A 16,901-nucleotide genomic window follows, 5' to 3' on the forward strand; every position below is an offset into this window, starting at 1 on the left:
AGAATGATGCAGACAGACTGGAAAGGGCCCAGAGGAGGGCCATTAAGAAGATTAAAGGGCTGGAGAACCTGCCCTATAACCAAAGACTCAAGGGTTTAGTTCTTTCCTTCCTGGAAAAGTCATCACGTTATTCCAGCTGTTTAAAGGGCTACTGCAAAGAGAGGGTTGAGGCTTTTGTCTTCACCAGATGTGGGGCAATGGGTACAAGTTGCACTGGGAAAGGTTTTATTTTGATTCTAAAAAACTATTTTTTTTTTTTTTACAATAAGAACAATTGTTTTACTGTAACAGCCTCCTCAGGGATGTGGTGAAGTTCCATCACTAGAGGTTTTCAAATTGTGATGGGATCAAGAGTGCTTGATAATTTGGTCCCTTTCCAATGAAGGGTAGGACCAGAGGATCTTTTGAGGTCCCTCTCAACCTGGCAGTTCTGTGACACTTCCAAGTGCAAAAGTCTATTATCTCATTGTAGGTTAAATGAAGAATTTAAGCTAGCATGTAATGAAATTACACAGATATTTAAGCACCTAAGAGGAGCCTGTTTTATTACTTTGATTTCAGATACGGAAATTTAAAATTAGCCAAGTTATTATGGAGAAATCTACAATGCTATATAACAAGTTCAAGACCATGTTTCTGGTTGGGGAAGGAGATTCTGTTCTTTCCCAAGTACTGAATAAATCACTTGCTGAGCAGAAGCAGCATGAAGAAGCTAATAAAACCAAAGAACAGGGGAAGAAAGGAGCAAACAAAAAAATTGAAAAGGAAAAAGACCAAACAGGTAAGTCACTGTGGTTTACTTTCTTGTCACATAAAAGTCTTAGTCTCCATTAATTTCTGAGCCAGCTTCAAAATCTCCTTGATGCAGGAGTTTCACCATTCTATGTAAACCTTTTCATATCTGAAGTTGTCAAGGACAGTACTGCTACAAATAAGTTTCAAATTCAATGTAACATTTATCATGGCCATTCTATCTCGATTGGCTAAAGGAAATGGCTTTTGCAAAAATTAGGTCTTGCAAATTTTAATTCTGTAAATTATCTAACTTGATAATGTTACAGAATTAAAAAAAAAACAAAAAACCCAAAACATTAAATGTGAGGTAGAATGGCATACTACCATTGTTGCACTTTAACCCAAGCCAGCAGCCGAGCCCCTCACAGCCACTCGCTCACTCCTCCACCAGTAGGATCAGGGAGAGAATCAGAATTGTAAAAGGAAGAAAACTTATGGGTGGAGATAAACAGTTTAATGGGGAAAGCAAAAGCTGTCCACATAAAAGCAAACCAGTGCTTCCCATGGGCAGGCAGGTGTTCAGCCATGCCCAGGAGAGCAGGTCCCCCACACATAATAGGAATATAAACTCAAATATATTCCCCCTTCTTTCCCCCCTACTTCACATACTGAGTGTGATGCCATATGGTCTGGAATGTCCCTTTGGTCAGTTTGGGTCATCTGTCTCGGCTGTGTCACCTCCCATGTAGCCCCAACTTCTTACCCAATGTGGGAACATAAAAAGGCCTTGGCTGTGTGTAAGCCCTGCACAGAAGTTAAAAAACATCCCTGTATTATCAGCTTTGCATTCAGCACAAATCCAGAACACAGCCCCATATTCATCACCATGAAGAAAATTAACCCTACACCAGCCAAAATCAACACAATGTTCTATTCCTCCAGTAGATTTTTGGTACCTAAGCTTCTGCCACAATGAGAAATTGAAACTGCTTAGTTTCCTTCCCTAGCCTCTTTCTATATCATGCATGCTCAACCATATGTAGCAGCAACTTTTAACCACTTCTGTGTTATTTCCCTGCTGCGACTTCAGTAGTTCAGCCTAACTTACAGTAAAGAAATAATTTATGGCAGGAGAATGTATTTATACTCTTAACAGTACAGTTCCACATATATCATGAGCACTTGTACAGCAGAATATCAAAAGCTTTCCATAGTAAGCATGCTCAATAATAACTTTAAATCAGTACTAAAATATATACATTTTTAAATAGAGGAACAAAATGAGACAGATGCACTAGAAAGCTATGTTGCAATGTAGGAGTCTACTCATCTATTCAAGTTATTTAGATCCTTGATCTCCACAAGCACCTCACAGAAACTACATTCGCTTTGAAATTGATTTCTGGGAGCAGAACTGGGTTTTTTTTCAGAAAATGATTTAAAAGTTACACCACCCGGATCAAGACTAAACAAATTACTATAGCAAATTAGTGTAACTGAGGTGCCAAGGATTCAACACAACTATAGTACAAATATCACTATCCTTGTAGTTGTTAAGAAAGCAAGGATGATTTTAAAATCCACCCATTTGATGGTGAGAGGATGTGTGATGAAGTAGAGGTTCCATACAGATCTTTTCCCAAACAGCACAACTAATACTTTAACAAAGAAGCTACACTGAGAGGCTTCTTGGGCATAGCCTGGCTAGTGAAACCATGTCAGATAAGCTTAACACAACTTCAGCAGAACACAGTGAAATACCATGTTGTTGCTCAGTCACATGGAGAATGGGAAGAAGTTCTGTCAGAGTAAAGGGATATTTTATGGAAGTAATTTTTTTCTTTATTTGCTGTAAAAAGAAAATCTGATTCTTACATGCAGTCTTTTGCCCTTTTAAAAACTGAACTGCTGAACCCTGACTATCTTCACAATGATAAGTCAATACAGAATGATACTGTAATTTGTGGTACTTAATGTACAGCATCAGATTATCTGTTTTGTAACAAGGAAATACAGCATTTACTGTTTTATCGAATTCCTCCTGTGGCCTTTGAGTTCAGAACTGATTCTGAGCAAGTATAAATAGATAAACTGTAAAAATTCAGATGAATAACATCTTGTCTTTTTTTCTTACTGTAGCTCAGTAGATTAATAGAGGAGTTCTTTTATAAATCTGCAACTTCAAGTAAAATGGACCATCACTTCAGAGAGTGACATTCCTCAACTCACTCAAAACTCACTGGCTTGTAATACCACAGCAAAACATGTAGTCATCACAGAAATGCTAAAAGATGTTAAATATTTCTGCATTGACTTCACTAAATACACCTTCCAACTAGTGGTGCTTGTCTGCTTGAAAAATTCATGCTATCATTAAACACTTATATGTATTTTGATTATACATAATTTTTGGGAGTTAAGAGTAAATGAGATGTGATGGAATTAATAACTTCACCAGTTAAAGCAACAAGAATTCCCAAAATTAACTGACCTGGTTAAGAGTGGTAAAGAGAGTTTACTAGTGAAGCATATTCTCTCACTGCTCAGAATACAAACAAGCATTAGGCCTATGATCTGTAGCCTAGCAAGCACAGGAAGAACTTGAAATTGCATTAAAAATACAAACTGCTCAATTCCCATAGGATGAGGCGCACATTACATGGGATGTTCAGAAGTTGAAGCCCTATCAGTTAGTGTCTTTTGTATTGTTTCAGCTGCCTGGGTATCAAGGTGAGGGGAAAATATTTATGTTTTATTTGATTAAGGTAAAGAAATTATCGGGGCTATTATAATACAGTTTTATTCCCTGCAAGTACCACTTTTCTGCTATTTCATTTTAAAGGTTCAAAGATTCTGAATGGAGGGTCTGAAGCCCAGGACATGCACCAGTCACAACACAATGGAGAAAATGCTGAAGAAAGGAAAGAAAGGCATGAAGTTGGCAGTAAGAAAAAGTGAGTTAATAACCTTATTGAGCTGAGGATTGTTCTGCTCTAGCTTAATCATGTAAAATAGAATAGCAGTAGATGGAAGTTACTTAACCATGTTAAGGTACTGTTTTCTTCAGAGAGTTTGATACCAGCTTTAGAGAGTAACAGTGTGCAAATCTTCTGTTTAAGTTTTGAATGAATATTCTTTCACTCGCTGCTGTGGTGGAGACTTAAAAAACATAACAGGATGTCCTGCTATCGGAGAGAATCAGCATGTGGTGGACCAGGGCAAAGTAAAAGCTTTTTCTCGTGTTTTAGGCTATTGAGTTGGAAGCAAAGGAAGTCTGAACCAAGTTTTATAGAAACTAATGAGATTTATTAATATTTCTCATGAACTCATGTATCGTCATTAATAGACAGCCACTTTAAATCATCTTTTACAGTTAGACTATAAAAATCACTCAAATGCAGGTAAACTGAAGGCTAGGACTTAAACCTGTGAAATTCCAGAAGTCTGAATGCTTCATAGAGTTGAATGCACTGATTTTAAACATAAAACCATGAGAATGCTTGAATTTGTCTGGCATTAAGTATTTAAACCTTGGTTGCAGCGAAAAATATGTTCTGTAAACATAAGCAACAAGCAATTAATCTATTACAGAAAGAGAAACACTTAATAGAATTTAGTAACAAATTTGAAGTACACTTTGTTTTCTCCAGGCACTCTGCACCTTGCACTCAAGAGATTGTTTTTGTTCAGCAGTATGTATTGGAGCAAGCTCCTTTCATCACTGTCTTCAAGCACATCTGGAGAAACTGCAGCTGCCTGGCATTCTTTTGGCTACCTGCCAAGTTAAAATTATACAAAATTGAAAGTGAAATATTGATTGTTATTTATAGTAAGGTAAATTTAAACACAACAAAACAACAACAAAAAAAAAACCCCACTTAAGATGAAAATTTAGCTGGTATTTATTGTGAGACAGCATCAGAAGTACTGAAGTGGATTTGGGAGTTTTCAACCAGTTAAGCTGAATACTCACTTGATCTGAACAAGCAACATGCTAGAGGAACACAGTGGAGTTACAAGTGTAGGTTCTCATACAGGTTATATTCTAGCCCCCTGCTTAAACAAATTAAATAAACATTTCTATTAACTGTGTGTATGGTGTTTGCTGTGGCTTTGAACCTACACTCCAATGATCTTTGACTTTGATAACTTACTGGTAGCTAACAGCAAAAAACCTATTTTTAAATAAATCCCTTGCAAATACAGTGCATGTTGAGAAGTGCATCCACATGTCTGAATTCAAGCTCCATACTCGTACAGCATACAAACTTTATTTCATTCAATATTTCTTCTACATTTTTATTTGCAGTATTTGGTTTCTTATAAGTGAGAAACAAGTAAATGAAATAAATAATGTCCAAAACACCTGTGTGGCTCACTCTAAGAAAAGAGCTGGTAAACCTCTTAAATCACAAGACTGTATTTGGTTCTGAACATTTCTCCCTCTGCTAGAGGGAGGACATGTCTGTACCTTTCTGAAGATGTAATTCAGAAATTTTGAAAAAAGTCCTGTAACTTAAAATTTCTGATCTGATTTGCACTTAAGAACATTTTTCAGGTGTTTGTTTTTTGTAAAAATACATACTGCTCCACAAGGTTACCTCAGTGTTCGGGGATGCAGTGGATTTCAGTGGCAGGAGGTAAAGCATGTTAAGCTAGAGCACTTTTCCACCTAAACTGACCTACAGTACAGATACAAATGGAGCTCTGAATGACTGCCCTTCACAGCCCATCACATACATCAATAGTGATGCCACTCACTGCCAGATTAGCTTCAGGTTTGAGGGTGTTGTTGGGGTAACAACAGCTGGCATTGCTAACAGCCTCAGTTTTCCAGACTTCATGTACTGCTGAGTGTTCATCAGCATTCCTTGCTCTAGACTGTGCAATCACCTGGAATAAGTCTTGCTTGCTGCTTTTGTATGTGATCCAATAACGTTGCTTTATTTTGTTTCTAGGACGTGTGGTGAAGAGAGAGAGCTTGAAAAACCAGTAGATGATTCTGCCTTTGAAAACAAATGACATCACTGAAGTTTTGTTGTTTGGTTTTTTTAACTGCAAATTAAAGAGGATTGTTAAGTTTTACATTCGAAACCTATAGACTGCTGAAATTCTAAATAATTTTATAAGCATAGTATTTTGAAGTTAAATTTTGTGGAATAAAAGTTCCTTTAATCTTGGTTTTAAAGTCTTTAAACACTTTTGCCAATAGTTATATCCAGTATTAACAGGTAACACATTTCAAAAAATGAAAATCCCACTTAGAAAATGCTTATATGTTACAGGAGTTAGAGTTGTAGTATATTTTTAACTTGGTACTGTGTGTTTGTCTAGTTAATAGCAGGAAAAAGTGTAAATACTTCTAACTCTCCAGTTGCTTCATTTGTATAAAACCTCTCCTCCTATGATACTTACCTCTGTGCAGTTTTTCAACTCTTGTTGGGGATGTCTTTTCACTGTGTTTTGTAGGAGTTGAAAGCGGCATTTTTATAGCTGTTACAATGTTCATGTATGAGTATACTTCATTGTTTGTTTTTTTTAATAAGTTTAGTTCTGTTCTTGCAAAATGCATTGTGCCAATTTACTGCAATGTGACTTTTATGGTTTGCTTTTGGTATAGAAAGTATACTGAAAAGTGTGGTGTTCTCACAGAACCTGCTGCTGCAGAATGGTTAGAAAACATTGTCTTGAACAATTTATGGAATTAAAGAATTTCAAACTGATTAAGACATCCTTGTATAGACAGAACCATTCATAGGAAAAACATGAGTCTGGTTTTAGTACTATTTTGATTTTACTGCTTTGCCATTAACTCGGGGATCCCTAACTAGAATTTTAACAGAAACACTGGTAAAGTGTTTTAACTCTTGGAGGCATGAAAGGGAATAGAACAGGTACAAACCTCTCTGAAGCGTTGTTGCTTGAAACACAAACTTTGCCCAATACTGTAACAACTTGTATGTGGTATTTGACAGATAGCCAGGTTAAAAATTAGAGTTTGAAAATCCTGAGAATACACATAGAACATCCTGAGTTGAAGAGGACCCACAAGGATCTTCTAAGTCCCAACTCATGGCCCTGCACAAGACATCCCATGTGCCTGAGAGCATTGTTCAAACACTTCTTGAACTCTGTCAGGCTAGTGCTGTGAACCACTTCCCCAGGGAGCTTTTTCAGTGCCCAACCACCCTCTGGGTGAAGAACCTTTTCTGAATATCCAACCTAAACCTCCCCCGACACAGCTTCAGGCCATTCCCTCAAGGTCCTGTCACTGATCACAGAGAAGAGATCTGTGCCTGCCCCTCTCCTCTTCCCCCTCTGAGTAAGTTGTAGACAAAGTCTGACATAACTGTAGAATGGGTCATCTCACCTTCAAAGATGCTTGAATGGCCCTAAACTGTGTCTCTTGAAAGATACAAACTTAAGAGCTGAGAGTGACTGGTCAGTCACTTAAAGTCTCACCAGGAGTAAGGCTGATTCTTTCTTAGAAAGAAAACACAGCTATGCACAAAATTTAAAGCAGACTTAACTTTAACAATAGCATCCCTACTTCAAGAATGGAGTTAACTACACCTTAAAATATTGTGCAGCCCTGTTGAGTTGTTCATCATTCAAGTACATAGGGGACTCTTGTGATAATGTTACAAGTGCCTGGATAGCACTGGCAAATGCCAGTGCTATCACTGTCTACATGAATCATGTTTTGCTTTGGAACTTCATATTAACATAAAATCAGAGAGACCTCTCCTCTTCCTCAATACAAGAAACAGTGTTCTATATCACCTTGTCAGCAAGGCATAAACTTTCACTAGGGAGAGAATCTGCAATACATTTGTGAAGTTTGAAATAACTTGTAAAGGATCATACTGTCTGATCACTGAGTGTTTAATTAAAAAAATATCAAATCCAAAAGCCAACCACAGATTCAGGTTAATGTTTTTGAGATTCAACTAGCAACACTCAGACAAGGCGTTATTAAAAATAATTTTTTTCTCATTTTTTGTCATGAAGTAATAAACCTGACTGGATGTTTTCATCATCAAAACACTCATAGCATTTAATAAGTTGCTAAAACATATCCAGCTGGTGTCATAGAGATTTAGCTACAAATGAGCATTGTACGCAATGCTGGATTTCACTCAGAGGACTCATTCAGAAAGACTTATCAAATAAAGACCACACTCGGTTGTCCTGTGACAACTTCTGGGATCTTTAGAACCTATGACTTAGTGTAACCTTTTTGTGCCATTTGTCATTCAAGATGCATCACTGAATATGAAAGAGGATCACGTCATATGAACAGCAAGCTTCTAATATGATTCTTCTCTATTTTGTAGTTAAGCACTGAATGCTCTCAACTCCCACACCCAGACTGTGGCTACTTTCTCTCTGCATACTGGAAGTATGGGACTTAACCAGTAAAATTTTTTAATCTGCAGATTAAGAATTTTTAATTTAATCTTTAAATTTTTAAATATATTTCATCTTAACTTTTAATTAAGAAGATAAGTGGGTTGTGTGAGAGACAGCATATTTGAAGCAAATTAATTTAATGAAAGAGTAAACTCGCATTTTGCCACTCCCTTCTCTCTACAGCGAAAGAAAGAAAAAAAAAAGCCTCCACAAAAAAACTACTAATTGGTGCTTTAGAACTCAAGCTAGCTCTCTATATGATCCATGATCCAATACTGAAGGGGACTGGAAAGCCTGTATATTTATGGGAGACAGCTGAAAGAGGAGGAGATAGGGGAAAGATGACGAGTAGCAACTTGTGAGGCAAATGCTGAAGTTGCAACCAAGCTGTATAAAAGAGGACCTTTAAAGCAGCTGTTGCAGCACCACAAACCAGCCCAGCCCCAGCAGTTGGACTTGTCACAGTTGTGATGGGCAGGGCACTCCCTTGTCTGCAGATTCCTGAAGGGTAAGAGAACTATCGCCACCTGCTTTTACAAGTGGTTGATTCATTGAAATATACAGGCCAACAGCTGGCTGGTTTACAAGACAGGACAAAAAAACACACTTCTCTTTTTTTTTTTTTTTTTTTTTTTTTTTTTTTTTTTTTTTTTGTTGTTGTTCCTAAAAAACCACATTGATTTATATCCAAATGACTTAATATACCACTAGAAAGAGTAAGATATGGGAGTGATCAATGGAGTCCTGCAGGTGCTTCAGATACCTTTGTTTCAAGACATCTAAGATAATCAAGTCAGCACTGGCAGAATCTGCAGCCACAGGACCTCAACAGGTTTCAGTTTGTCACTCTTCTCAATGTGGATTGCTAGAGCAGGCTGTCTTCCCCCAACCAGAACTAGCTGAAGTTTTCAAAAGAAAAGCTGTTAGCGTTAACTTTCCGAAAACAAAGATCTCCACTAACATACTCTTAATTCCAGAAGACTTTAAAAAAAAGAATATCCTGCCTTGACAGAGTTTCAGTTTAACAAGAGACTTGTACGAACTACAAATTTGCCCCATTTTAATTTATAAAAACATTACATTACAATAACAGAATGATACTAAATAAAAAGGTGCACAATGAACACTGCATACACTGTAAACAGTTGACAAAATTATTTAAAAGGCAGGCTACTATTCAGTAATGGTGAAATATAGTTTCCTCTCTACAGAATCAGTCCTCAGAATCAGAAACCAGGGACAGCAAAAGCCTTCAGATGCAAGCTTTCATTTGTAGGAAAGACCCAAGAGTTCAACCAGCATTCTGAACTTCTCTTTCAGAAAGCGTTCTCCTCCCTACAAATTCAGTGCCATCCATCCTTGTTCAAATATGGCAACTGCCAGAGTTTTCAAGGTAAGATATATACAGACCATGTTCTCATCCACAGAGATTTATAGAGCCTTGGATGCACAGAGCTTCTCAAAATCATGTTTTCTTTTGCCAGGTATTTCCAAACATCCACATTTAACAGTCCACAGCATCCAAACTACTGGAATGTTGTAAAAGCGTATTACATTTTTGCATGCCAACTTATCTGTAAAATCATACTTACTCAGAAAAACACACCAGATAGTCTTCAAGGGCTCCTTCCAGCTCATGGGAGAGGATTACATGCCTAACCTGAAACCCAGCAGTATGCTCAAACCTCACGATGTCCAGTGGTTTTAACAGCCAGAGCAACATATTCAACAATGTCATTCACTGAATTAATCATGGCACATGTCAGTTTCAGTTGAAAATCCCAGGATCAACATAAGGATATGCAAGAAACTCCCCCAGTTTATTGCCTTCTGCATCATAATGGAGCATCCGGAAACAAACATCACAGAAGAAACAAGGATCCTCTGGTGCCAGACTGTCTCTGTTGGTTACCCACCTGCAGGTTACAAAACACAAGTGTTTTCTTATGAGTGCAACACACTTGTGGCAAACATCTCAACATTTTACTCAGGACTGGGGATGGCAGCAACAAACAGTAATAATTTTAGATACACAAGGTTCTACCTATATTGCTTATCTCCTATCCCAGCATACAGCTCATTTCCAAACTCTCCACCCATTCCATGTCAACCCCAGCAGCTCCAGCAACACTTCCTGAGAAAGTCCTCAAACCTGTGTTGCATTTAAAAAAATTAACAGGAATCTTCTGTCCACCCGGTGGCCATCTAAATCATAAATCTTTTTTTCCGTTAATGCAAGAAACTCTAAAATGGAGGAGACATGTACTGACCCAAGCTCTTCTAAGTAATCAAAACCATCTAGGAGTCTAAAATCAGGACCCAAATGATGCAGACAAGACCAGGTGAGGATTGCAGCACACTCCAGTAAGCACTGAAGTTAACATGAACACAAGTTAACATGTACAAGGAGGCCCTGCCATGTCACTGAGTAATTAATTTATGATAGCACTCAAGAGGCCACAACAACTGAAGGCCTCTGGTGATTACAAATGCTATCTGCACAGATTAGAACACACTGGACAGCCAGCCAAAGCAGCTCTGCTGTCTGTGGTTTAGCATGTCCCCACTTAAGCTTAGTGCTTAATCCTGGTTTTAATTTAATGCATTTACATCACCTCTGGTAATGCCCTCCCCATCCCATCTCTCCCCCATATTGACCCTTTGGCTCCACCTCCCCTTATGGCCAAATGCCTCACAGATTATGTTGTAAAGGCATCCTCAGGGCTCTGCTCGGAACACTAGGATGGACTCCCCTCTCAAGGGGAATTGGCTCTTTGCCTGATTCCAGGGAAGTCTAAGGCCAAACAAGCAAGACAATGAAGACACAGTTGCTGTGTCAAACAGAGGCTGAGCGCATAAGCTGTCCTGAGGAAAAAAAAGGCAACCAGTGTTTTTGCAAATAAATAATTGAGATCTATAAAATCATGAAGCCTATCCTAGTCTTTAGAGAAATTTCTACTGTTTATTTAAAGTCTGTCTTGTATCTAAATTAACATCACTGAAGTGTATAAAGAGCACGAAATTCATATTCTGCTCTTTTAAGGACAGAAAATCACAGAGAGACCCTTCAAGAACAGCTGTGGAGCACGGAGTTTTAAGGTAGAGGTTAGGACTTTCCTGTGGGGCAAGTTAAATGCCTTTTAAAAATCTCTAAATTTTATTATATTAGAGTTGGACAGATCTATACCTGTATAGATGCTACATTAAACAAAAGCACTGTATGATTTTTGGTAAATTTATTTGAAACATGTGTCTTGCAGAGGAGGAAAATGCAGCATTTTCCTCCAAAAGCAAGATTTTCAAAAGTAATTGATAAGATAGCCAAGCTCTAGATATGGAAAAGAGCACGAGCCAAATAATTAATCTCTTACTCATTTATTTCTTTTGAAACTCCTGAATCAATTCCAAATTAACACTAGCAGGAAGCCTCTTCCTGGTAAGAGAGGGGTCAACTGCTTGAAGAGTAAAAATTATTATTATGAAATACATACAGAGTTTTGATTTTTACTATTTTTTAAAGTTAGCAGCAGCACCTAGAAAGAATTAAGACAACAATAACATCAAGAATGTAGCATACCTTGCTGTATACATCTTGCACACAAAACATTTTCTGGTACATAGCCAATGTTTCTTGACCAGCAAGGGATACAGATTCCTGTCCAGACAGTCATCATGATGAATAAGCCTTGAGGGAAATAAATAAACACAACACATACAATAAAGATGTTGCCATATTGAAATTTATCTGAACATAAGCACAGACACTGAAGATAAGATATGATTTAAATTCCCATCTAAACTCTGACTGGACTTCTGCTTAACATTTCTTAACACAGATGACGATCTGGAGATAGACTGCTAGTTGCACCATCTGTGGATTTTATGGTCACAAGTAAATTCAGTTTGTGCAGTAAGTCTTCAGACCATCTCCTTTCTGTGGTCATCTTAAAGCTTTTATCTCCTACACAGACCAACAAACTACTGTCAGGTGAATCTTCAGATCATTTATGTGCAACATCTATGCTTTTCTCTGGGTTATGCTCCTTTTGGAAAGCACCATGTATTATCAATACTTTGATACATCAGGCTCCTGGAACAGAAAATTACCTGTCACCCACTACAGACAACCACAGGAGTGCTCTCTCTAGTTATGCACTGAGCAAAGTCTACCCAATAGTTCTACTGTTGATGTGGCTGCCACCTCACAGTCACTATCACATTCTCCTCCTTTTCCTGGCCTATCCACCTCAACCCACTATTTCCATTCCTCTATTACGTTTTCAGTTCCTGCCCCTTAGCTTCAATTTCAAACTAATTGTTCAGTTGAGTCCAGGCACAGCCTACAACATTCTGCTCCCTAGTGCTCCACAATCAGTGCGTAAATCTGCCACACGTTTGCTCTACATAGAAAGATCCTGACATTGTGGTTGCCATTCCTGTTACACAGCAGTCATAGCACACTAATTGCAAAGCAGTCTTTGTACACAAATTAAAAAGAAAAAAGCAAGGAAGATTACGCTCCTTCTTTCAGAGATACTCCCATGTATATGGAAGAAAAATTTAAGCTCTGCAGAAGGCAGCAGAACAATCTTAAAGCAAAGAAGTTAGTCTAACAAACATTCAGCATCTAATGTCTGAAGTTTGTCCAGAGAAGGCTTACTTTCATTTGCCCAAGGACTCCCAAAGAATAGCTACTTACCTTATATCTGTGATTATAATGATGTGTTCACAGTTCCCTTGGTGACAGTAAAGGTATGGAAAGCCAATTTTGAGGGATAAATCATTAAATACATAGTCCTCCATTTTAGCAGACTGAAGATTTTCATAGCCTCTGTCATGAGATTCTGACCACTCTATAATTATTCTGAAAACAGAAAAACCATCAGCACAGCACATCTATGAACATTGAATACAGAGAAAAAGACAACTTGGGAACATGCAAAATTCTTCAATGAGATATGGTTAAATGATCGAAATCAAAACAGTTCACAACATTTGGTAGTAATTTAAGTTGATTTCACAGCAATACTACAACACCATAGAACTGTTCACTGCTCTTGTAGAACATCTGCCTTTCAGTCCTCACCAGGCAGCTTCCTAAGGAGTTTTAGTCAATGTATGCTCCTGGACCCATCCAGGGTCAGACTGTTCGCAGCACAATATTTTTTAAGTCAAATAATTCAAGTGACTAGCAGGTTATTTTACCCCCTTGGTCAATGACTTCATTTTAAAGTATTAAAAAGCTTTTTTCTTTAAATTTTGTTTTTGTCAAGGAGAAACAAAGCTGACAAATGCACTTACATTTCCAAAATTTAGCACTGGAAGGGCACTGTATACTGTAAATTTCCTTTTGGCTTTTCAGCACACTCCTACACACAGGGCATCTAACTCTGCTATTGCAAGCCCTTCTGTGAAGACCATTGTTGTTCACAGACAGAAAGACAGAAAGTAAAATATCAATTTCCCTAAAGTCCCATACAAAGTCTGGCAGAATAACAGGGTCCAACAGAGTCAGCTCTTCCATACCAACCATTTTAAACATTTTGATATCCTAAATCTCACTAGCCTATCAGCAAGACCATGCTTCCTTCAAATTTCTTTTCTGATCAGTCACATAGACCTCATGTTGACTTTACAATTAAGGCATTTAGCATATTTTCAAGACTGAGCAGGACAACTAGTGCCACACAGCTGAGCTTCTTGTCTTTCTGACACATTTTCTACCTCACAAGCAAGTCTTTTGATTCCCATCACAAGTAGGGAAGGTGCTTAAAAACCCAGTACAAAATGGCACCTGTCACTTTACACAGAAATCCAATCTCAACAAGAGCAAAACAGCATTTGCAGGTTAAAAAATTGATTCATACTCTTTTCAAAAGGGAAGCGAATGGAAGGAGTAAGTAGAGCACGTAAAGTTAAACTTCTCTGTAAAAACCAATTCATCATGGAAAAACAGCAGGAAAAGTCCATTCCAGCTTAATACTCTAGACATCCCAGTATCTAAAACACCACAAGTCATAAACAAAATGAAACAAATTTTATGTTCCTTAAGGTTTTCCTTAGTCAACATCTACAAATACCATACCTGCTCAGATCTCTGCACTCTGGGTATCTTTTATCATTATAGAAGATGCCTTCAAAATAGAAGAAGGCAGATTTGTAGAGATCCTGAGGGACAGAGAGAGAAGTCTCCATTAGTGTTATGAGAGAATAAACACCTTAAACAAGAACATGTCAAAAATCCAAGCATTTTAGGTATCTAAATTATATTAAGAGAGCTCATTCTACAGTTGTCTAAGAAAAATTCTGCTGATTGTAGATGCTGATGTGACAACTAGGCTCATATGATTGCTAACTATGAGCTACACTGCTGATACTGTTCTCAAGCCATTACAGGTTACTTTAATGCTCTTCTCTTATTTCTGTCCCCATCACAGAACTTCTACAAAAACAAAGAACAAGAACACAGGCACAAACTCAGTAATTGCAAGGCACTGACTTTAAAAAAAGAATAATATTTTTAAAAATTAGCAAGATGCACTGTGTTTACTTTGGGTGGCTACCAGATGCCTATCCACCCCCTCTCTCACTCCTCTTTCTTAGCAGGACTGGGAAAACAAAGTAAGACAAGCAAGCTCATGGCAGATAAAGGAAGTTACATGAGAAAAAGCAAAGGCTGCATACAGAAGCAAAGCAAAAAAAAAAGGTGATTTATTCCCTATTTCCCATCAGATGGTCAGGCATTGGAATAAGCTGCTCCAGGGACTTGCTGAAATCACCATCCCTGGGAGTGTTGAAAAGCTGTATGAATGTGGCACTCAGAAATATCATTTGGAGAACACATTGACTGCAAGTTAATGTTTAGCTCAGCTTCTAGAGTTGATTTGGCATCTAATGACTCTTGCACTGCTTATATGAGTGCCATAAACTGTTAATTATCTTTGATGGAAGAGAATGTTAAAAATAGACTACCTACATGTGACAAACTTTGTAATTAAGGAAGAATTTTGAAGGATGATAGATTTTCTTGTAAGATGCTAGAAGTGAGGTGATTGGACCTTCCAGAATTTGTCCAGAACTCCAGACTTCCTGTCTGACTTGTTTATACAGATGTGACAAGGAAGTGCTCTCCTGTGTAACTGTGCATGTGTGCCTGTGCACACGTGTGCAGGGGACAAGACTTCAATAATTCTCTGTCACCTCAGTAAGAAGTATTTAGTGTTGAGAGTTAATGTGGTATGGAGTTAACTTTCCTCACAGCAGCCCCTGTGCGTGCTCTGCATTTTTGGCAAAGGGGAGTCGATAACACCAGTGTTTTGGCTACTGCTGAGCAGTGCTTGCGCAGCTTCAAGGCTGTCTCTCCAAGTCTCCCCAAGACCAGTGGGCTGGGGCTGGGTGAGAGGCTGAGAGGGAATGTAGCTGGGACAGCTGACCCAAACTGACCCAAAGGACATCCCACATCATATGATGCTGCACTCAGCAATTAGAGCTGGAGGAAAAGAGGAAGGGGTCATTCATGGTGAAAGCATTTGTCTTCCAAAGCAGCCACTATGCATGCTGAGGCCCCAAGAAGTGGTTGGAATAGAATCATAGAATCATCAAGGTTGTAAAAGACCTCTGAGATCAAGTCCAACCATCAACCCAGCACTGCCATATTCACCACTAAACTATGTCCCAAATGCCACATCCACACATTTTTGAACACTTTCATGGCTGATGATTCCACCACTTCCCTGAGTAGCCTGTTCCAAAGTCTGACCACCCTTGCAGCGAAGAAATGTTTCCTAATATCCAATCTAAACCTTCTTTGGTGCAATTTGAGGCCATTTCCTCTCATCCTGTCTCTTGTTACCCAGGAGACCTGACCCCTGACCTGGCTACACCCTCTTCACCCTCCTTTCAGATAGCTGTAGAGAGTGATAATGTCTCCCTTGAGCCTCCTTTTCTCCCTCATCCACCCTTCAGGGACTCAATAAAGATTCCTTATTTATTCTATATGGGAAAACCATGGACAACCAGGCACTCTCCATGATCAGACCAGTCTAGGATGCTCATTTGTGCCGAAGTCTCTTTGAGCTATTAAATCTAGGCTGACAAAACACAGGAAAAGCAGACACTGCTTTTCCAAAGACAGGACTTCTCAGATGACCTGCATAAAGACACAGTAGTAGGAATGCGTTTTACATTCAGACCCTCTGATTCACTTCTATCTGCTACCGTTACCCTCTCTGCTGCTGACACAAAACTGGAAGGAGTGGCTGATACACCAGATGATCCTGTTGCCAGCCAGAGGGATCTTAACAGCCCAAAGAAATGGGCCAACAAGAACTTGGTGAGGTTGAGCAAGGGGAAGTGCAAAGTCTTGCCCCTGGGGATAAACAAGCTGATGCTTCACTGTATACTGAGGGTCACTCCACTGGAGAACAGCTAGGCAAAAAGGACCCAGGGATCCTGGTAAATCCCAAACTGAACATGAGGCAACAATGTGTCCTTGCAGCAAAGACAGCCAATGGAGCAGATGGGATCCTGTGCTGCATTAGATAAAATATCACCAGCAGGTCAAGGGAGGCAATCCTTCAGTTCTCCTCAGCACTAGTGAGGCCTTACCTAAAGGCCTGTCTTCAGTTCTTGACTGCTCAGTAGAAGGGAGACATTGATATACTGAAGAAAGAGTCCCACAGGGGCCATGAAGACAAAGGGACTGCAGCATCTCTCCTAAAAGCAGCGGTTGAGAGAGCTGTGAGTTAGAATCC

The 16,901-nt window shown here is 38.8% G+C and overlaps 2 protein-coding genes and 1 long non-coding RNA gene across 11 annotated transcripts in view; 2 read left to right on the forward strand and 1 right to left on the reverse strand.

The window, feature by feature from the left end:
• The window catches only part of PSIP1 (PC4 and SRSF1 interacting protein 1), a 37,170-nt gene extending 30,709 nt beyond the window's left edge, over positions 1-6,461 (forward strand). For both annotated transcript variants that reach the window (XM_054004241.1, XM_054004240.1), the window contains exons 15-17: positions 562-781; positions 3,578-3,689; positions 5,694-6,461. In XM_054004241.1, the coding sequence (XP_053860216.1) occupies positions 562-781; positions 3,578-3,689; positions 5,694-5,757 (396 nt within the window). In that variant the 3' untranslated portion in view covers positions 5,758-6,461. The remainder of the gene's footprint in view (positions 1-561; positions 782-3,577; positions 3,690-5,693) is intronic.
• The window catches only part of SNAPC3 (small nuclear RNA activating complex polypeptide 3), a 32,982-nt gene that overhangs the window by 4,969 nt on the left and 11,112 nt on the right, over positions 1-16,901 (reverse strand). For 2 of the 7 annotated variants that reach the window (XR_008441468.1, XR_008441464.1), the window contains 5 exons: positions 14,234-14,316; positions 12,848-13,012; positions 11,726-11,833; positions 9,741-10,064; positions 4,020-9,047 (listed from right to left, as the gene is read on the reverse strand). Coding sequence is in view for 2 of the 7 variants with exons in the window: in XM_054004242.1 (XP_053860217.1) it covers positions 9,917-10,064; positions 11,726-11,833; positions 12,848-13,012; positions 14,234-14,316 (504 nt within the window). In the remaining 5 variants the exon portion in view is untranslated. Of the gene's footprint in view, positions 1-4,019; positions 9,048-9,191; positions 10,065-11,725; positions 11,834-11,870; positions 12,239-12,847; positions 13,013-14,233; positions 14,317-16,901 lie in introns of those variants that run through there. The other 5 variants (XR_008441465.1, XR_008441467.1, XR_008441466.1 and 2 more) reach the window with 5 other exon arrangements.
• Positions 10,071-14,637, forward strand: LOC128822518 (uncharacterized). Of its 2 annotated transcripts, XR_008441469.1 has the most exons (4): positions 10,071-10,185; positions 10,388-10,490; positions 11,192-11,247; positions 14,586-14,637. It is a non-coding gene; the product is annotated as an uncharacterized LOC128822518 (long non-coding RNA). The 2 variants fall into 2 exon arrangements; XR_008441470.1 differs by lacking the exons at positions 11,192-11,247; positions 14,586-14,637 and adding an exon at positions 10,937-11,019.

Source organism: Vidua macroura, chromosome Z (assembly GCF_024509145.1).
Source record: "Vidua macroura isolate BioBank_ID:100142 chromosome Z, ASM2450914v1, whole genome shotgun sequence".
Lineage (NCBI taxonomy): Eukaryota > Metazoa > Chordata > Aves > Passeriformes > Viduidae > Vidua > Vidua macroura.